Source organism: Anomaloglossus baeobatrachus, chromosome 3, assembly GCF_048569485.1.
Source record: "Anomaloglossus baeobatrachus isolate aAnoBae1 chromosome 3, aAnoBae1.hap1, whole genome shotgun sequence".
In the NCBI taxonomy this organism is placed as follows: domain Eukaryota; kingdom Metazoa; phylum Chordata; class Amphibia; order Anura; family Aromobatidae; genus Anomaloglossus; species Anomaloglossus baeobatrachus.
Genome location: NC_134355.1, coordinates 520,063,269 through 520,086,247, shown reverse-complemented (window position 1 = coordinate 520,086,247; position 22,979 = coordinate 520,063,269). Strand labels below are relative to the sequence as shown.

Here is a 22,979-nt window from a genome sequence, read left to right as displayed (position 1 = left end):
AATTTCTGAATAATATGTGCAACAGGAACATCAACCTGCTTGGAGATGGTCTTATAACCTTTACCTTTAATATGCTTGTCTATCATTTTCTTTCTAATCTCCTGAGGCAACTCTTTCCTTAGCTTCCTCTGGTCCATGTCTATTGTGGTACACACCATGTCACCAAACAGCACAATGAGTATCTGTAGCCCAATATTCAGGCCCACTGACTGATTACAAGATTGTAGACACCTGTGATGCTAATTAGTGTACACACCTTACTTTAACATGTCCCTTTTGTCATATTATTTTAAGGGGTACCATAATTCTGTAGAAGCATGGTTGAAAAGCAATGTCTGACTTTCATTTATTAATTTTCATATATTTTTATTTATTATTACTTTTTCAAATTGAAGTTATTTCTGTGACCATTGTGGCTTTGTCTTTCATTAAACGAGGGGTACCAACAATTTTGACAATGTGTGTACTGTATGTGTCATGCAGAATGAACGAGGAGAGAACAGGTACATCCAGAATGATTTAGAAACCAGCCTTAGACACAAAGAAATTTGGTGTGAAGATCTGAGGTTGTGAGTTGCATTAATCACTTAGGCAGGTTAACAATGCAATTTTTTTTATTCTTCCATCCACGGTTTTACACCAACTCCAGGTAGATGGTAAAAACGAGATGTCCCTAGTCCACATGATCCCAAATCAAGAGCAGTAGTTCTACTACCCCTGTACCAAGCGATACCCACTGTCTCACAACTTTTGGTTGACCCACAGCTTTTATAGCTTTTATATCTCTTACATGTATGGTCTATAGTCTCAGCATATGCTCCTTAAGCCAACGGATAACATGATGGATGCCAGCTGCAGCTTGCAGCAACCCTGATCCTCTTGACAGTGTCATAATTACCCCACGCCACTTCCCGGGTTCGAGCATGGCCCCCAGGAAACACCCCCCAATTGCTAACTGTGTATTGTTGGAGGTATTTTCCTGAGGCTTAAGGCCCCGTCACACTAAACAACATCGCTAGCAACATCGCTGCTAACGAACAACTTTTGTGACGTTGCTAGCGATGTTGCTGTGTGTGACATCCAGCAACAACCTGGCCCCTGCTGTGAGGTCGTTGGCTGTTGCTGAATGTCCTGGGCCATTTTTTAGTTGTTGCTGTCCTGCTGTGAAGCACAGATCGCTGTGTGTGACAGCAAGACAGCAACAACTAAATGTGCAGGCAGCAGGAGCCGGCTTCTGCAGAGGCTGGTAACCAATGTAAACATCGGGTAACCAAGAAGCCCTGTCCTTGGTTACCCAATATTTACCTTTGATACCAGCCTCCCCCGCTCTCACTGTCAGTGCCGGCTCCTGCTCTGTGCACATGTAGCTGCAGGACACATCGGGTTAATTAACCCGATGTGTGCTGTAGCTAGGAGAGCAAGGAGCCAGCGCTAAGCAGTGTGCGCTGCTCCCTGCTCTCTGCACATGTAGCTACAGCACACATCAGGTAATTAACCCGATGTGTGCTGTAACTAGGAGAGCAGGGAGCCAGCGCTCAGTGTGCGCTGCTCCCTGCTCTCTGCACGTGTGGCTGGACACTGGTTGCTGGTGAGCTCACCAGCAACTTGTGTAGCCACGCTCCAGCGATCCCTGCCAGGTCAGGTTGCTGGTGGGATCGCTGGAGCGTCGCAGTGTGACATCTCACCAGCAACCTCCTAGCAACTTACCAGCGATCCCTATCGTTGTTGGGATCGCTGGTAAGTTGCTTAGTGTGACTGGACCTTAAGCCCCTCTTTTTTGACTGCATGTAAAACCCCCTGTGGTGAGGGCTCTATGGAGCCTACTATCCCCATCCACATAATGTGATTAGTAGCTGGGAGAACAATGTCTTAATTAAGGCCCTTGTGACACTAACCAGAGTAATGGAATGATTGCTTTAAGCTGGTGTCACACATAACGACGACGACAACGACGTCGCTGCTACGTCACCATTTTCTGTGACGTTGCAGCGACGTCCCGTCGCTGTCGCTGTGTGTGACATCCAGCAACGACCTGGCCCCTGCTGTGAGGTCGCCGGTCGTTGCTGAATGTCCAGCTTCATTTTTTGGTCGTCACTCTCCCGCTGTGACACACACATCGCTGTATGTGACAGCGAGAGAGCGACGAAATGAAGCGATCAGGAGCCGGCACTGGCAGCTGCGGTAAGCTGTAACCAGCGTAAACATCGGGTAACCAAGGGAAGACCTTTCCCTGGTTACCCGATGTTTACGCTGGTTACCAGCCTCCGCTCTTGCTGCCAGTGCCGGCTCCTGCACTGTGACATGTGGCTGCAGTACGCATCGGGTAATTAACCCGATGTATACTGTAGCAAGGAGAGCAAGGAGCCAGCGCTAAGCAGTGCGCGCGGCTCCCTGCTCTCTGCACTGTGACATGTAGCTGCAGCACACATCGGGTTAATTAACCCGATGTGTGCTGCAGGAGAGCAAGGAGCCAGCGCTAAGCGCGGCTCCCTGCTCTCTGAACTGTGACATGTAGCTGCAGCACACATCGGGTTAATTAACCCGATGTGTGCTGCAGGAGAGCAAGGAGCCAGCGCTAAGCGCGGCTCCCTGCTCTCTGAACTGTGACATGTAGCTGCAGCACACATCGGGTTAATTAACCCGATGTGTGCTGCAGGAGAGCAAGGAGCCAGCGCTAAGCGCGGCTCCCTGCTCTCTGAACTGTGACATGTAGCTGCAGCACACATCGGGTTAATTAACCCGATGTGTGCTGCAGGAGAGCAAGGAGCCAGCGCTAAGCGCGGCTCCCTGCTCTCTGAACATGTAGCACAGCGACCTTATGATCGCTGCTTCTGCTGTGTTTGACAGCTAAGCAGCGATCATAACAGCGACTTACAAGGTCGCTGTTACGTCACCGAAAATGGTGACGTAACAGCGACGTCGTTGTCGCTGTCGTTTAGTGTGACACCAGCTTTACTCTACCATTCATGTACCTGGCCTTCTGTGTACATAAGATCCAGACAGCACATGATTGCCTTATGCCTCCAGGGTCAGGATGAGCATGATATGTGTATGTGTACAGTACAGACCAAAAGTTTGGACACACCTTCTCATCTCTAGAAACACTGTTAAGAGGAGACTTTGTGCAGCAGGCCTTCATATTAAAATAGCTGCTAGGAAACCACTGCTGAGGACAGGCAACAAGCAGAAGAGACTTGTTTGGGCTAAAGAACACAAGGAATCGACATTAGACCAGTGGAAATCTGTGCTTTGGTCTGATGAGTCCAAATTTGAGATCTTTGGATCCAACCACCGTGTCTTTGTTGAAAAGGTGAATGGATGGACTCTACATGGCTGGTTCCCACCGTGAAGCATGGAGGAGGAGGTGTGATGGTGTGGGGGTGCTTTGCTGGAGACACTGTTGGGGATATATTCAAAATTAAAGGCATACAGAACCAGCATGGCTACCACAGCATCTTGCAGCGGCGTGCTATTCCACCCGGTTTGCATTTAGTTGGACCATCATTTATTTTTTAACAGGACAATGACCCCAAACACACCTCCAGGCTGTGTAAGGGCTATTTGACTAAGAAGGAGAGTGATGGGGTGCTACGCCAGATGACCTGGCCTCTACAGTCACCAGACCTGAACCCAATCGAGATGGTTTGGGGTGAGCTGGACCACAGAGTGAAGGCAAAAGGGCCAATAAGTGCTAAGCATTCCAAGACTGTTGGAAAACCATTTCCGGTGACTACCTCTTGAATCTCATCAAGAGAATGCCAAGATTGTACAAAGTAGTAATGAAAGCAAAAGGTGGATACTTTGAAGAACCTAAAATATAAGACATATTTTCAGTTGTTTCACACTTTTTTAAGTATTTCATTCCACATGTTTTAATTCATAGTTTTGATGCCTTCAATGTGAATCTACAATTTTCAGAGTTCTGAAAATAAAGAAAACTCTTTGAATGAGAAAGTGTGTCCAAACTTTTGGTCTGTAATGTATGTATGAACTTTGTCTCCCACAGTACCTCTTCTGATTCATTAACATTTTATTGCATATCTTAAACTTACAAGAAGAAAATATCTAATAAAACACAATAATGAGTTCAACGTAACCAGTGCTCCATGCTAGAAAAAAGTCTGCATCTCTTAGAGCTGTGGACTCTGCTCTTCATCCATTGGTCTAATAGTTTTATTCTGCAGCCAGCTGCTCACAGTTGGATACAGCAATGGATATGTATAGAACAATACTGCAGCATACAATGATCCATATTGAAATTACCACCATGAAGATGGATATAAGGGTACTTTACACGCTGCGATATCGGTACCGTTATCATTAGCAAGCGTACCCGCCCCCGTCGGTTGTGCGTCATGGGCAAATCGCTGCCCATGAAGCAAAACATCGCTTACACCCATCACACGGACTTACCTTCCCTGCGACGTCACTCTGGCCGGTGATCCGCCTCCTTTCTAAGGGGGCAGTTCGTGCGGCGTCACAGCAACGTCACACGGCAGCCGTCCAAGAGCAGAGGAGGGGAGGAGATGAGCGGGACGTAACATCCCGCCCACCTCCTTCCTTCCTCATTGCCGGTGGACGCAGGTAAGGAGATGTTCGTCATTCCTGCGGTGTCACACATAGTGATGTGTACTGCCGCAGGAACGACGAACAACATCATACCTGCAGCAGCAACGATATTAAGGAAATGAACAACGTGTGAACGAGCAATGATTTTTCGCGTTTTTGCGCTCGTTGATCGTCGCTCATTGGTGTCACACGCTGCGACATCGCTAACGGCGCCGGATGTGCGTCATTAGCGACGTGACCCCGACGATATATCGTTAGCGATGTTGTAGCGTGTAAAGCACCCTATACTGTATAACAATATAAGAGGGACTAATCTGATGGCAGAATTTTATAGAGCAGGAGGAACAAATCAGATTGCTAGACATTTTTGTGGGAGAGGTTGTAGTAAACCTTGCATTTTATTCATTTTAATTTTTGGTGAGCTTTGAATACATTGAAGGGAAAAGCACAATACAAATGTTTGTTGTTTTTGTTGTGTTTGCATCCATAAGTCCAGTGGGCGGCCCTATTGAGTGATTGATAGTCCTCCCTTTATGCATGTGCATTCAGAGATAGCTGTAAATCAATAGTAGAACTCATGCATACAAATATCAGGAATTCCAATGAAACTTAGCATGCTCTAATCTGGCCAAATGTCAATAGGAAGGGAGGAGGGGAGGCACGCTATAGTAAAAAGAAGTTGGCTCTCTTTTTCAAATTGCAAAATTTAATTCTGCTGTTTATTGTTAAGCAACCCAAACATGTGAGGTTCTTGGTCAGATATCCTGACTTTTTTCAAACAAATGTTCAACCTATAAGAATACGAAGCCATAGATTCACAAAATGGTAGAGTAAAAAATATATAATCTGCCATGTTGGCAAGATGCATCTCTGTTAGCCCAACGCGCGTTTCACGTGGGTGTCCTCAGGGGGTCACAGGGGTTACAGGAGTGTCTCTTGTCAACAGGGAAGACTATGGGTGAGTGTTGAGATGTTTTTCTGTGCAATATATGCTTTTTACTATTGAATTTTATTTAGTGTTAAGGATAAAGTACCTAGTGTGTGCACACCACATTGAAGGTGTTTCCCTCTCCATTAGAACTTTGGCTTTTGGCACCTTAGCTAGTTCATAGTCTGCACCATGCACTTTCATTCTCTATGTGTTTTTTGTCTTTTTGTTTAATAAAGTATATATTTTTTACTCTACCATTTTGTGAATCTTTGGCTCCATATTCTTATAGGTTGAGTGCTTTCATGCGAGCTTTTCACACCACATAGTAGTGAGGATCCTAGTCCCCGGCCTACACTATTAGTTACTGGGGTAACTTGTGCTGGTTTTCAAATGCGCTTTCTATGTATGGAAAATAAGTCCATTTCCTTTAAGGGTTAGGACCCAATGCAAGCAATTTCATTGGTTCATTGGGACTACTGTGCTCTGTACGCTTTTTTACTTGGGAACGTGATCTTTCATATTACCCATTGTGAATGGTGGATCCTGTGTTATCTACTGTATATAGAGGTGTTAACTATCATTGTAATAATGTCTGTAATGATAATGAGACTGCTGAAAAGTTTGTACAGAACAAAAAGTAGGAGTCTATTAACAGGCTTAGGGGCCATTGTGAACATTGCAAGATTTCGAATTTCATAAATAGATTGTGATTAGGAAAATGTAAACAAAAAATCAAAGTATTTAAAAATTAAATTAACATAAAAACCTTATTTAAACTTAATATAATTGCCATGGAATACTTTCATTACCCATTCACAAAATATATGATAAATGGGGGGTTACTGGTTGCTTGATCACTAGGACCCACACTGATCACTAGTAGTCCCTTAGGCTTAGAAAGGTTTTTTTACATAGATTTTGATGAGGATTTGCTCTAAAATCCACATTAAAAAGTATTTAAAGGATATTTGAAGCATTTTAATATGGATTTTGAAGTGAATCCTCTTCAAAATTTATGTAAGCATTCCCTGTGTGAGCACATTTAGGATATATTCACATGTTGCATTTTTTTCATATCAATCCTGAATGAATATGATTCCCAAGGTCTCAGGCACACATTGCTTATTTTTGTCTTTGCAGTTTTAATTCTGCAACATATCACTTCTTGCAGCAAGTTTCACTTATACTAATGACAGGGGAAACATCTGCAACAAAAAAACACATGGAAAATGTAAAAAAGAAAACCCTCATATTTTACGCAGCATTTTCCCTACAGGCCCCGTTACACGCAACGACGTGTCTAACGATATATCGCCGGGATCACGGATTCCGTGACGCACATCCGGCATAGTTAGCGATACTCACCTTATCGTCCATCGTTGAAACGTCGTTCCTTTTCAAAAAAATGTTGATTGTTGAGCACACAGGTTGTTCGTCGTTCCCGAGTCAGCGCACATCGCTATGTGTGACACCTCGGGAATGACGAACTACAGCTTATCTGCGGCCGCCGGCAATGCGGAAGGAAGGAGGTGGGCGGGATGTTACGGCCGCTCATCTCCTCCCCTGGGCTTCTATTGGGCGGACACTTAGTGACGCTGCTGTGACGCCACACAAACTGCCCCCTTAGAAAGGAGGCGGTTCGCCGCAAACAGCGACGTCGCTAGGCAGCTAAGTATGTGTGATGGATCCTAGCGATGTTGTGCGCCACGGGCAGCGATTTGCCCGTGACGCACAAACGACGAGGGCGGGTGCTTTCACCAGCGACAACGCAAACGATATTGCTGCGTGTAACACCCCCTTGTTAATACATCAGGCTTTGGAACAGAATCTTCTGCTGCAAATCCTGAACATGTGCATGACACACCCCACCGGGGCCTGGGGGCACTCGTTACCGGGCCATGGCTCTGTCTGGGAATACACGGCAAAAAGGTCCGGTTCCATGACGCCGGCGGTGTTGTTGATAAATGACGTTTGGGGAAATATTTACAGGGGATGTGAGTTTGTGACGCCACCTGTGGTATGCGGCAAGATAGATGCTGCCGCTGCTATTCAGTTCCTTTGGGGCCAGTGGTGACGCAGCTGAGTTGGTATAGCTCTCCTCCATGGGTAGAGCTGGGCCCCAGGGATGTCGATGAGAGATAGGATCTAATGGCGGGGTGCAGGGCCGTAGGTGCAGGCAATAACTGGGCAACACAGGGATGCAGTCAAGGTCTTTACTCACAGTTAAGAGTTCCAGATTAACATGACTGGTCAAATGCTGTCCTTGGAGTGCTGAGTCCTGCTGTGATGGGCTCCAGCCAATCCCCGGATAGTTTGGAGGCACAACTCGGTACACCCTTCTGTGTTCCTTTCCTGATCATCTTTCAGTGCTGGCCTCTCCCGCCTGCCCTGCGCCTCACACACAGAGCCCTGAGCCAATGTCCATGGGTCGTTTTATGGGTGGCTTTCTTGCCTTGTCCCTTGTCCTATGTGGTCACCTTTTCACTGGATGTGTGTGGCTGTAGCTTCGGTACTTGCAATAACCTCAGCCTCCGGTTTACTAGCTGAGCCTTGTAGTTCTCCACTAGTTGAGAGGCCGGTCCCCTTTCTAGCCAAGTCCTTCCACACCAGTATACCGACTGTGGATAAGAGCCCACAGGTGTATGGCGCACTTCCCGTGGTTCTGGGACTCTATCTGTCCTGATCCTGGGACAAGCTGCTCCAGATCCCAGGACCATTCTCCTCTGCGTCCATTTCCGGACTGACTAACGTTCTACAGTTTGCTCCCACTAACTAAATTCCACCTCCAGACTAGCTTTGGGACGGTGCTTCCTGTAAGACGACTGCTTAGGTCGCAACTTACCTTAACTACGGCCTAATGGAGTGTCGCTACATTAAGAGTGTGTGTTTGTGTGTATACCGACTGGTGACCTCCTCCTTATCCGGGATTGGGATACCAAACCTCTGGCTGAAGTGCAGTACCTCTGTGGCTACTGAAGCCTAAGGGGCGCCACATGCACATTCCATTTTAAGATTTGAATGATCTACTCTTTATATTTGTATTATAATGTTTTATTTACCTCTTGACTTGATACATTCTGTTGAGATAAATGAATATATATGTCTACGTCGTAATAATTAATCTGTACATTATATAGCTTTACCATATCATTGTATCTAACATATCTTTAGCTGGCTCCAGATTGGATCCTACAGGTCCATATGTTCCTACAAACACAAAGCAAGCCCTATCAAACATGTTACAAAGACGATCGGGCACAGTGATGCAGCCGCCTTCCATCCATGTGATCAGCCCTCAGCAGCAGCTATTACAGCTGAAATTATTGCAGCAACAGCAGCAACAGCGTCTTCTACGGCAGCACGTACAAGCAAGAACACTTCAACAGGTACTCATGTTTAGTCCAGCACAGTTTTGTACCAGTCAGGGAATTAACCTTATATTTTCCTTTGGTACTGATGCATAGAAACTAGAATGACCCTGCCATAGAGGATGTGAGCCATATGTTGCCACATGATGACATGAGACTGGATACATTTTTACCTAATCTCCTCTCCACATGTGTTATGTTCTTTCTCGACATGAAGAACAAATTGGATGTTTAGAGAAACAATAAGTCCAATTATGTGTGTCCACATGCCATCATGATAATGTAGATTTAATATGCTTTTATGGTTTCAAAGATCTTACAATCTCCAACCTAATTGATTTCATATGTAGAGCATTTTATTGTCAGAGTTCCATCAACATTATATTTAGCTGAAATAATACATGTAGAATTTTAAAACTTGTATTTCAAGATCAGTAAAAAAAATAGTTGTGTAGATTATTGGTAAAGTGTACAATCCTTATAGGAAATTTATTGATGAATATATATTGCATATATAGTGTGTTTTTATTTAAAAATCTGATATATGTTCAGAGTCATAATAATGATATTTGTGTGCTATTACTAGGGTAAGTACAGCAAATAGGCGCAAGTACTTTTGTCACAGCATATCTCAATACATAAGCTAGTAAAACTAATAATGGTGCAGACAGAGTGACCGTGTGCTCTGTCATGCACCATTTTCGCAGGCATATGCTTACTGGAGGCAGATCCCTCAGATGCATTCTATTACGTCTGGGTGTTCGCCACCAGTAGGCCTATGTGCCCGAAAACGGTGCACGACTGAGCACACATTGATTCCGTCTGTATAATTATAGTCAGTGGCTCCATCAACGCTTAAGTCTGAATCCCGTTTTGTGGGAGGTTTGAAAGTAAGCCCTGACGAGAACACTTACCGGGGCGAGGAACGCATTGTAAAAGCACCATAATGGTGTCATGAAAAGCTGACCTGTTGCCTATCATTATGACATCTTGTCTTAGATTAGTAACCATGTCTATCACATGCTTAGATATTTTCCTCAGAGAAAGCTTGTCCATTATTTATTTCTTCCAGGGGTGCAAAAAGTGACCTTTGGACTCCATAACAAAACTCAGAATACAAGCCCAACTCCACCGCGACCACGTTTAGCAGTGATTTTAAAACCCTAAGGTCACATGCACATGTTGACTATTTGGTGAGATTTTTTACCTCAGTATTTGTAGCCAAAACCAGGAGTGGGTAATAAATGCAGAAGTGATGCCCGTGTTTCTATTATACCTTTTCTCTGATACACTCCTGATTTTGACCTACAAATACTGAGGTAAAAACTCACCAAATACTGAACATGTGCACGTGGCCTAAAAGCATTTTATCTTCTACTCTGTTCCTTTTGTTTTGCATTGAAAGGTGTTATCATTTAAAGAGATTACCCACTACTTTAACATTTATGGCTTATCCTTATGGCTAATCCTATAGGGTCCAACACCCAGCAGCCCTGCCGATCAGCTGTTTTTGGTGCCGGTAGTGGCAGCAGGCAGCCAGAACTGCTCAGTTCCATAGTTACCCCTTCCTCTGATAGTGGTCGTGGCTGGGTATTGCACATCCATCTCCTATTTATTTTTTATGGGATGCATATGTGCAGTACATGGCCACGGCCATTATCAGAAGATGGGGCAGCTCTGGAACTGAACATTTCCGGCTGCACGCTGCCGCTGGCACTGAAAACAATGGATGAGTGGGGGTTCAAGGTGTCGGACCCCAACCTATCAGATTGATAACCTGTCCTAAGCAAGGCTGGACAGTGACCAAAAAGCAGCCCTGGCACACAAGCCCCACTAGTCCACATACTATAACACTCCTCAGCCTCAATCAGTAAATTTTGCGGTTATGTTGACATGCCCCCCCACCACTATCTTAAAGGAGTTATTTGAAGAGCCACATGTGAATGGTGCAGCAGTGTGTATGATCAACCACAGCTCTATTTACATGGTGCTCTTCATATCTACCTTTCTCGGGATTGTGGGGGTCTATGCAGTCAGATCCACAGTGAATGGATTCCAGAAGATAAGTGAAAGCTTCCAAACTTGGGATAACCAATTTATTTTTATTAGCCCATAGGAATGTAGAAAATAATAAACCAATAATGACCCTTCCAAAATCCAATGCAGCCTATCTAACCACTGGACAGGAGCAGTGGTACTATGGAGCGTATATATACAGAATATTACAGATGCTGAGAATTACAGCCAGTATAAAGGACAGGAAAAGTTGGGAATAGGGTCATGTAACATCAGACTTATTGAGAATTTTGCAAGAAAATAAATGGTGTTCTTGAGTTTAATGTAATTTTATACGTTCATTAGTTATTTACAATTTTATGACCACTTATAAAATGTGTTCAAAGTGCTGCCCATTGTGTTGGATTGTCAATGCAACACTCTTCTCCCACTCTTGACACAATGATGGCAACACCGCAGAAGAAATGCTAGCAGAGGCTTCCAGTATCTGTTGTTTCAGATACTGCACATCTTGTATCTTCACAGCATAGACAATTGCCTTCAGCTCACCACAAAGATAAAAGTCTAAGGGGGTCAGATCGGGAGACCATGGTGGTCATTGAACTGGCCCACGAGGACCAATCCACTTTGCAGGATTGCAGGACACTGTTCATGTAGGAATGCTCGGACCTGACACCCATAATTTTGATGGTGCTCGATATATATATATATAATATACATATATATATATATATATAAATATATATATACAACTGTACAATATACTGTATGCTAAAACGGATTATATTGTCTTGGTCCTCTCTCTGTTACTAGAAATGAGTGACAGGTTCTGGGTCTGAGTCTCACTTTATCTGGTGAGACTCTGCTGATTTAAATGTAGTTTCTTTTCTTTCAGCAGTCAGAGGTTAATGTTTGTGTTCCTTGACCGCAAGCATTCCATTACCTTTCCCAGGTGTTTCTAGTTTGGGACCACACCTTGTCCCTTTATATACCCTCTGCTTCCAGCAGAGTGTGACGGTTATTCTCATTGACATTGGGATGCTGACCTCGGAGTTGGAAGGAGGTGTTGGAAACCCTTTGCTGAAGTTGCTGGTGTGGCTCCAGTCTTGGTGCTGACTGCAGCAGTCTTTTCTTGTGTTCCCTCCTGTCTGTCTTTCATCACCTGTGTGTTGTTTCAGTGCAGTGGTGGGGCTAGCGTCCTTCACCTGCCCACTCCCTAGCCAGGGACTACTGCAGGGACTTTTCAGGGCCTCAGGTTCCTGCTCAGCAACAGGAAAAGAACCTGTATAGAGACTGGCCATGAGTGCAGGGTACAGTGGCAACTAAGTGGAGGAGGTGCCCATCTTCCCTCTCACTAGCGCTAGATACCACTGTTGTTAAAGTATCCTCGGTGTACCCCTTGTTTGTCGTGGTGTTACGCCTGTTGTTAGATGTCTTTGCCCATGCTGGACTCTCCCCAAGTCCACGTTCTGTGACATGTATACACAGCTCCACAAGATATAATGTGTTAAGGAATATAGAGAGAAGCTGTGTATATACTACATAGTGTAGCGATGTGACAGTGCAAGTAGAAAGGTACATCATATAGGATGTACCATATATATACCTGTAGTATTGTGCCCATCCTTGTCCCCATCCTTTAGTAATGTGACCATCCTTGTCCCCATCCTTTAGTAATGGGCCCATCCTTGTCCCCATCCTGTAGTAATGTGCCCATCCTTGTCCCCATCCTGTAGTAATGTGTTCATCCTAGTACCCATCCTGTAGTAATGTGCCCATCCTTGTCCTCATCTTGTAGTAATGTGCCTATCCTTGCTCGCATCTTGTAGTAATGTGCCCATCCTTGTCCCCATCTTATAGTAATGTGCCTATCCTTGTCCCCATACTGTAGTAATGTGCCCATAGTTGTCCCCATCTTGTGGTAATGTGCCTATCCTTGTCCCCAATACAGTACTAATGTGCCCATCCTTGCCCCCATCCTGTAATAATGTGCTCATCCTTGTCCCCTAGTAGTGTGGTAATGTCCCCATCCTTGGTCCCAGTGTGTAGTAATGTGCCTGATCCTTGTCCCCTTGTAGTAATGTGCCCATCCTTATCCCTATCCTGTAGTAATGTGCACATCCTTATCCCCATCCTGTAGTAATGTGCCAATCGTTTTCCCCTTGTAGCAATAGTAATTTGCCCATGCTGGTCCCCTTGTAGCAATAGTAATGTGCACATGTTGGTCCTCTTGTAGTAATAGTAATGTGCACATGCTGGTTCCCTTCTTGTAGCAATGCCCCATCTTGTAGTAATTTTCCCTAATATGCCATTATTCATATAGAGAGAAAAAAAAGATTCTTCTCACCTGTCCTCTGTTCCCGCAGTGTCCTCTCTTCTTCTTCTTGTGGCCCGCAGACTGTTGATCACAGCCTGTGCAGGGGTCGCCACCATGAGCACTTTACTTCAGTTGAACATATTGGCGGGGTTGTGCAGAGAAAAAAATCTCAGCATGGCTAAACCAATGGCAGCCATCAGCCAATCAGAAGCCAGCAGCTGACATCGGTACATGACGTCAGTTAGTGGCCTCTGGCTGGTCGGCGGCTGCGCGCGGCTCCGCCAATACATTAAACTGAAGAAAGCCCCTACACTGGCCGAGATCATCAGGTCTGTGGGCACAAGAAGCAGCCTCAGCGTGTTTGAGACCCCTGATTTAAAGGGTCTGACGAAGGGAAAAGTGGCTGCTACCGCAATTGCGGCAGCTCACTATGAATAATTGCATCCCAGCCCAGTGGGCAAATGCCCGCTGTGCCAGATTACCAGCCTGGGCCTGATCCTAAGGATAAGCCATCAATGTTAAAGTAGTGGATAACCTCTTTAATTCATTTTTTTTTTGTATTTTATAGTGGCTGCTATGTGGTGCTGATCAATAGGTTCCAGATCCTGAGACCACCATTGATTGGAAAAAACATCGCTCTGAATTGCACAACTTCTGCATGAATTGCGTACACAGTGGTGCACTGTCCCAATACTGGGCATACTCTGCTCTGTGAGAGCCGCAGACTTACTGTTTAGCCCGTACACTACACTTTGCACACAGCTAATGCAGAAACTGCATTTCCGAAAAAAATTTTTAAACCAGTTAGGGAGTTAAGACCTGACCCTCTCTAATCAGCAGCCCATAGCAGTCACTCTGAAAAAATAGTTTTAAGTGATAGTTACCTCTTTTGTATATGAAATATTCACAAAGTACTGTCACAGTAAAAGCCTAAGGGCGGCTTTGCACGTTGCGACATTGCACGTGCGATGTCGATGGGGTCAAATCGAAAGTGACGCACATCCGGCGTCGCAGTCGATATCGCAATGTGCAAATCCTTTTTGATACGATGAACGAGCGCAAAAGCGTCGTTATCGTATCATCGCTGCAGCCTCTGACATTTCCATAATGCCGGTGCAGCGACAGGTACGATGTTGTTCCTCGCTCCTGCGGCAGCACACATCGCTGTGTGTGAAGCCGCAGGAGCGAGGAACTTCACCTTACCTGCCGCCGGCTGCAATGAGAAGGACGGAGGTGGGCGGGATGTTTACATCCTGCTCATCTCCGCCCCTCAACTTCAATTGGCCACCTGCCGTGTGACGTCGCTGTGACGCCGCACGACCCGCCCCCTTAGGAAGGAGGCGGGTCGCCGGCCAGAGGGACGTCGCACGGCAGGTATGTGCGTGTGAAACTCCCGTAGCGATAATAATCGCTACGGCAGCTTTCACCAGATATTGCACGTGCGACGTGGGCGGGACTATCGCTGCAGCATCGGTAACACATTGTTACCGATGTCGCAGCGTGCAAAGCCCACCTAAAGCACACAGTAATGTTATACCAGAGATGTAATACATGGTAATGTCACAGTAAAGGGATAATTTCTTGTACACATTGATATCACAGTGTACTGTACAGATTACATATTTAGTAAAAGTCCAACATGAAAATCATATAAATAGTGATGTAATGAAACATGACAGAAACACACAAAATTACAACATATATCAAAATAAAGGAATAACGCAGACTAAAATGATAGAAACATGGAAATAATAACATTGTGTCACAGAAAAAAGCACAAATAATGATGTCACCATAAAAAGTACATGTTCGTAATGTTGTCTCTGTATAGGGATAATGCAGTGATACCACAGAACAGGAATAATGGAAAACAGGGCACAGCAAATAGCCATGACCTCCATGGTCCTTTTTTCTGCATGGAGATGATCTCTTCACTTGTTATCACGCAGTGACTACCGGGTTCCGCCAGCTACACAGGAACCCCCGGCGAGCGCCACAACTCAGTGTACATGATACAATAGTGGGCACTGGTGCTAGGGAAAAGGGAGCAGGGTCACCTCCTAAACTCACATGAGGCTGATCCCTGCACTCCCTTATGTTCCTATATGAGTTCTTTCACCCCGTTACCAATCACGTGCCTATCCTGGTCTTTCCTTGGGCTCAGCCCTGCATAGTACCCAGGGCAGTGGGAATGCTAGTCCTGCTCTAGATGAAACACACAGAGAGGATAAAACAGACAAGGGTAAAATAAACAGCTATCATACAAAGAGCTCCAAACAAGGAAAGGACCAGAGGGGGGAAATTAAAAAGGACTAAAGAAGGGAAAACTCAACACAGCTTTCACACAGCAAATATTCTCTGAATGGCTTCCTGTTCCACAGCTCACAGATGCCCTCTAGAGGCAAGCTAAGCAGAAACTATCACCAGTGATTACCTGGGCTAGGAAAGAAGTCTTCATAGCAGAGGTAATTAGCAATACAGAACAGCTAGCTATAGCTTTCATTCAGAATTCAGGAGACCAGAGGGTCTACTTAACCCTAGCAGCGCTGGCTAATTGAGAATCTGCACAGCCAGTAGTATTAACCTGAGCAAGTGTGTATGAAGCTCTGTGCTGCGTTCTTCTGACACCAGAAATAGGAGGGACTTCTCTCCATCGTGGTACCCTTTTGATACTTGCTGAGCCCTTTAGCAGTTTCTCTCTTTGCTGCCCTTGCATTAAGGCCTCAATTCCACTTGCAATTAATATGGACAAGTGCAATCAGATAAATCATTGAGCTGAGGGACATTAGCATATCACATCCACTGCCATATGCTAGTGGAACCGAGGCCTTATACCCATGGTATCATCTTGTAGCCACCATAATGAGATTGTTATTTTCAAAAGATGTAAATATATTGGTTGGGCCTGTTGAAAAGCTCGGCTCCTGCTCCTCCAGGGTGATGAGGGAGTTGTATTGGGGAATATTATATGTATTTAGCAATAGATAGATTATTTCTCTACAGTAGATTGATTGTGTAGAAACTGCTGTGCTAAAGTCAAAACATTTCTAAGAAATGATCTTTCTATTATATTAGTAGAAAAATGTATTGCCTCACTGCCTCATTACATAGCTCATGAGACTAATACTAACCTCTGAACTCCTGTCAACCCCAAACGCGCTGTAATTTGCGCCCATTGAAAGTTGGACCCAAGAGGGGACGAAGCTACATAAACACATAGACATGTGTGACACGAACTGACCCCACTGCATTTTACTGCTTGATAAACACTAATAATTACAATGTTTGTATTGCTCCATAACCTACATCAAACCGAAAATATTCTCAGACGTATATTCCAGATGTCGCGAAAAACCAGACAAACTGTGAAAACATTTCATCCTGTAAGACAAAAAGGCCACTGTTTTCATAACACTCGTATAAAATAATTCATTGCGCCTTTTCCCCAGAAAATAAGAAAATATTATGATAGTCTGACTTACGGCCTTCAGAAGGAAATCCAGATTCCACTTACTGACCGTCTCCGCTATCGGGTTTTATTTATATACAGATATCCTGTGCGTTTTCTTAGACTGCGCCTATTATTTTCTTATGACTTGGTTGGTGTTATCACGAGGATAAGTGTCATGTGTATCCTCGTCTTTAGGAAAGGGTGACTTGAGGAATTCTCAACAAGAGTGTGCAGCCCGGCATATGTTACTAGGGTGAGTAAAGGGTAGGAGCCACCAACATCGCTAAGAGATAAACACAGCAGTCATTTGTCCAGTTAGTGAAACAGAGGGTCCGTCCTATTATCTCAGTTGCCGTCAGCATTCCCAAACAACGTGTCTGCTGCTAAAAACAACCTTACACAACACGGAAGCTTGCCTTGAGCAAGGAGAAGGTTTCTTTCCCACGAAGCTGACAATATGCACAACCCAAGAATGTCTCTTGCCTGTTATTGAGCTGGAATACATAGGGAACAATGCCGCAGTTCACTGCTCAGCAATTAACAGCCTTTATTCTGAGGACAAAAATATCAGATTTATTGTGTAGCAAAAATGGGATTGTTATTAGAGGCCAAAAAAGCAGGTGGCGGAAGAAAGAAGGGGAAAATAACTTTTGGATGAGGGAGGGGCACTGTGCTTAAGCTCGGACAATGTTTAGCAAATCTGCATGCCATATATCATAGATACCACTATATATATATATATATATATATATATATATATATATATATATGACTATAAAGAAAATCCAGCAAAGACTTGGTAACACCAATGCTGTAATAGAACTTCTTCATTTGTGATATCCATAAAAGGTAAACACGTCCCACAAGGCTCAGGAACAGCAAAGTACTGTTAACAGGAGATATCGCAGATGGGACTACGCGTTTCGGCGGCCTTGTCGCCTTCCTCACAGTCCTGAGGACACACTGTGAAGTATCTCACTGAAAAGCTGCAGCCATCCACATTGATGATCTCTAAATCTGAGTCTCCTGTAGAAATCCTCTTTATTTCCAATGATAGAATGCAGGAATGTTCTCTATATCTCTGCAGTCATATAAACAGAAATTATGGGTTATTAACACTAGAACTACTGGACTCGTGACACATATATAGAAATACATGGTGCAAAGTAGTCAAAATGACTACCTCAGTAGTTCTAGTGTTAAATGTTGACATTTGTACTGATTAATGCATTTTACTTGTTTTTGCTTGAATATTTATTTATATTTTTTTGCGTATAGGGTCAAACACTAGACCAGGCTGCTCTATTTGCTCAGCAATTACGGCCTTCCCCAGCGTACCCGAACATTCAGCAAGCACAGGTATGGTCACTACCGGTATGGATTATGTGTCAGGGGGAATTTGGCTCCTTTGGTATGTCCTGTAAATATCTTGGCCATGGTATCTCTGGATTCTGTAGTCAGAAGCTTCTCACTACCTGTAATATAACACAAGACAGTTGTCTCTGACTATAAATGCTTGAACAATGACCACTTGGCAGGGAATGGTGGCTCCTGTAGCTAAGTAATGCTGAGCGCACATGTCTTGTAATCTTCCCTTAGAATCGATCATGCAGAGATCTGGTGGGAAAATAAATTCTGCAACCACAACTTTTTTGTCTGTTGTTAAATAATTGATGTCTGCCGGAACTGTATTTATAACATAGTAGTCTATAGAGGATGGATCCGTTAACTGACCACTATTTAGTCATTACTTTCATTTGTAGCAGATCCATTTATTCTTACATGAGCCTTTAAAAATGGAAGATAAATAGCAATCTGTTAGCTGATCCGTTCCCCATAGACTTCTATGTTCCTGCAGTCATTATTTTGCCAAGTGATCTCTGCAGGATCCATTCTAATTGATCATTACAGGCATGTAAATTCCGCCTAACCTCTCTATATAGAATCTCATGGAATCTATAGTTAATTGTTATTTAGACTGGTCTATATTATTACATCATATGTATGAGCAAAACAGAACTCCCCATTGATGAGGATCGTTCTCCTTCACCTCAAAGACTAAATTGTCAGAGGTATCTTCTCAGACATCTTGAAGGATTTTTGCAGCATGAGATGCGCAATATCTGTGCATAATATCCCCTAGTGGTGTCATGTCCTGGGAGGTCATCAGTATTAGTCATCACTGCTCGGTATTACCAGATCCAGCAGGTAAAGTATGTATTTTACTCGTAACCATGCAGCTCATGACCCCACTGATTGCTGATGCTAGAGGAGTAAAGGTGGTCACACGTCCTCAATAGCTGTCAGTTACAAGCAGAATAAATAATCATGTATTCCCATTTAGGAGTAGGGAGCAAGCAGCTGCCACCCATCTCTGGCAGAGGCTGTAACGACTCGGTGCTCCCTTCCTTCAGTTACTATGCAGGATGTACATAAAATGAGAATAATGGGGATAGGGGAAAATATGTGTAACTGGGTTAAAAACTGGCTCAGTGATAGGAAACAAAGGGTGGTTATCAATGCTACGTACTCGGACTGGGTCTCAGTTCATAGTGGGGTACCACAGGGGTCACTATTGGGCCCGCTTCTTTTCAACATATTTATAAATGACCTTGTTGGGGGCATGCGGAGTAGAATTTCAATATTTGCAGATGATACTAAACTCTGCAGGGTAATCAATACAGAGGAGGATAATTTTATATTACAGGGAGATTTATGTAAATTGGAGGATTGGGCTGAGAAGTGGCAATTGAAGTTTAATGTAGATAAATGTAAGGTCATGCACTTGGGTAGAGGAAATAACATTTATGATTATGTACTTAATTGTAGAACACTGGGTAAAACAGACACAGAAAAAGACTTGGGTGTATGGGTGGATGGTAAACTTCACTTTAGTGGACAGTCAGCTGCTGCCAGGGCTAATAAAATAATGGGATGTATTAAAAGAGGTATAAGTGTTCATGAAAAAAATATAGTTCTACCTCTGTACAAGTCACTAGTGCGACCGCACGTAGAATACTGTGTACAATTCTGGTCACCGATATATAAGAAGGACATAGCTGAACTGGAGAGGGTGCAGAGAAGAGCGACCAAGATTATTAGAGGAATGGGTGGGCTGCAATACCAAGACAGGTTATTAAACTTGGGGTTATTTAGTCTGGAAAAACGAAGGCTTAGGGGGGATCTAATCACAATGTATAAATATATGAGGGGACAGTACAGAGACCTTTCCAAAGATCTTTTTACACCTAGGCCTGCGACTGGAACACGGGGGCATCCGCTACGTCTTGAGGAAAGAAGGTTTAATCATAATCACAGACGAGGATTCTTTACTGTACGAGCAGTGAGACTAGAACTCTCTGCCGCATGATGTTGTAATGAGTGATTCACTACTAACATTTAAGCAGAGCCTGGACGCCTTTGTTGAAAAATTTAATATTACCAGTTATGTATATTAGATTTTATGACAGGGTATTGATCCAGGGAACTAGTCTGATTGCCGGATGTGGAGTCAGGAAGGAAATTTTTTCCCCATTGGAACTTGTTTGCCACATTGGGTTTTTTTTGCCTTCCTCTGGATCAACATGTTAGGCTATGGGTTGAACTAGATGGACTTAGAGTCTCCCTTCAACCTTAAAAACTATGATACTATGATACTATGTCAATAGTATATTTCATTGTATTAATAGTGAGATGTTATTGTTATTAGTGGCTTAATCTTTTTTTTTATTTTTTTATTTTTCACAGCCAGTCCCATATGGGTATACAATGTACAGTACTCAGGAGCCAGTTCAACAGCATCATAGTGGTAGCCTACTACTTACACCTAATTATAACCCAAGGGCAACCACTTCCGTTCCTCCAAGTTCTTCTCTTGTGGATAGGCTGCGGCAGATTCAGCAACAGCCCCCTGGTTTTATGCAACAAGGAGCTTCCTTCATACAGCCAATGGCAACTAATCAACGGTGAGTTTTGGTAAAGGGAACCTGTCAGCTTGAAAAACACAATACACCTGCAAATATAGTGTTAATTTGCAAGAAAATAATGTTACAATGCTGCATGGCCACCTAATTGAAAGCACGGCTACCTGGAGAAAATTAAGTTATTTTATCTCCGGAGCCACCAGCTTTCAGCCATGGGGTAGAATACAGTGAGCGGCGGCTGTTAATATTCCCCAGCACTTTGATTGATAGCTCGTTGTACACAGATGCACTGCAGTAAGGCTGTCAATGAAAGTATTGGGGCATGCTTACAGTGAAGTGAATGAGGCTGTGAGCGGTGAATGTTGCCACTCTGTGCACTCCCCTATGACTGAAAGCTGGCAGCTGCTGGGAGGAAGTAAGCACTTATTTCCTGGCAGCTGCACTTTCAGTGAGGGGGCTTGGGAGCATTGTAATGCGATTTACCTGAAGATTGAACCTTTCTGTAAATAGCATTTTCAGAAGTGACAGGTTGCCTTTAAAGAGTTATTACTAGTGCAGAATAGTATCCACTAGAAGGGAACATTAAATGTTCCTATTCAGTAAATACAAGCAAAGTGACATTTTGACAACTGGGAAGATCTTTAGTGACAGCTGAGCTGCAGTACCCGAGTACTGCCACTACACATTGAATGGAGCTGTGGTATTCCACAAGCATTGCCAAAACGTATCGGTGGGGGTATTGGATGTCGGACCCTCATCTTTCTTATAGTATGACTTATCCAAAGACTTAGGGGTACTTTGCAGGCTGCGACATCGCAAGCCGATGCTTGCAATGCAGAGCGCAATAGTCCCCGTCCTCGTCACAGCAACGATATCTTGTGATAGCTGCCGTAGCGAACATTATCGCTACGGCAGCTTCACATGTACTCACCTGCCCTGCGACGTCGCTCTGGCCGGCGACCCGCCTCCTTCCTAAGCGACGTCACACGGCAGGCGGCCAATAGAAGTGCAGGGGCGGAGACGAGCGGGAAGTAAACATCCCGCCCACCTCCGTCCTTCCGCATAGCCGGCGTGAGCCTCGGTGACGCAGGTAGGAGATATTCCTCGCTCCTGCGGCTTCACACCCAGCGATGTGTGCTGCCGCAGGAACGAGGAACAACATCGTACTGTCGCTACGCAGCGGCATTATAGTAATGTCGGACCCTACACCGATGATACGATTACGATGCTTTTGCGCTCGTTAATCGTATCAAAAAGAATTTACACACTACGATATCGACTGCGACGCCGGATGTGCGACACTTTCAATTTGACCCCACCGATATCGCACCTGCGATGTCGCAGTGTGCAAAGCCCGCCTTAGACTGAAGAAGGCCCATGTGCAAGAACAATATATGGGCATCTTGTAGTTCATTTACTTTTCATAATATATAATTCTACCCTTTTCTGGAGGTGGAAGTGGCCCCCTTATCTTTTGGACCCCTGGGCGACTGCACAAGCTGCGCCAATTGTGTGTCGGCCCCTATAGCAATATATTAGTCCTGTCCAACCCTTTTAAAAAAATATGTGATACACATAATTTTAGCAAATAGTATAGTGGTCTTTTCTTTAGACTTTGTCACTGCGCCCTAAACAGACATATTACGCCCCAGGCCATGTGAGACGCATGAATTACCTGAGAACTGTGTTCCATTACATAAAATGCTTAAAAACCCTATTATTCTTACTGCAAACATAGGAGTGAGTGCCAGTTCTGCTGGAAATTGCGTAAAATATCCTCTCAAGACATGTTCTGCTCAAGACAACAGGAATTCTGCTGAGAGCTACGCAGCACACGTCTCATCATCACATATTTACAAGGCATGTTTTTCTCATTCAGGTTCACTCATCAGCCCTTGCAGCAGAACCCCTTGATTGGAGGAGGTGTAGACCCATCAGCTGCCCAAATTTTGCAGTCAAATATTAGTCCTTTGCAGTTGAACCCGGAGCAGCTGAGACAAAGACAGCAGCAAATTCGTCAGCAGAGACTTCTACAGGTAGAAGCCATAAATTGGCAGATTGTTAACACATTAGGAAGGCAAAATAACCGCCAATCATCCATCCCTAGTAGGAAAGTCACATAGCCTCATTAAATCCATGTGTTATAGTTATTACTGAATTATTTCCTCGTTGACTTGAATGCACTTTTTACAAAAAGTATAACTGTGTGGAAATCAATAATCTAAAAGTTGTTTTTATATGAGGATGTTGACCTTCAACTATTCTAATCTAAAACAATTACATTTACATTTTGACATTTCTTTCTATTTTTTTGTCTTTCTTTAGCAGCACAAACAAATGCGCTTTAAATTATGTTCACCTTTCCTTTACAGTCGTTTTTTATATAGAGGTATAATGTTTTATG

General features: G+C 44.0%; 1 protein-coding gene across 3 annotated transcripts in view; it reads left to right on the top strand.

Moving 5' to 3' along the window:
• MED12L (mediator complex subunit 12L) overlaps positions 1-22,979 on the top strand; it is a 1,012,447-nt gene that overhangs the window by 946,114 nt on the left and 43,354 nt on the right. For all 3 annotated transcript variants that reach the window (XM_075340741.1, XM_075340740.1, XM_075340739.1), the window contains exons 39-42: positions 8,672-8,886; positions 17,931-18,011; positions 20,400-20,617; positions 22,455-22,611. In XM_075340741.1, coding sequence (XP_075196856.1) covers positions 8,672-8,886; positions 17,931-18,011; positions 20,400-20,617; positions 22,455-22,611 — 671 coding nt within the window. The remainder of the gene's footprint in view (positions 1-8,671; positions 8,887-17,930; positions 18,012-20,399; positions 20,618-22,454; positions 22,612-22,979) is intronic.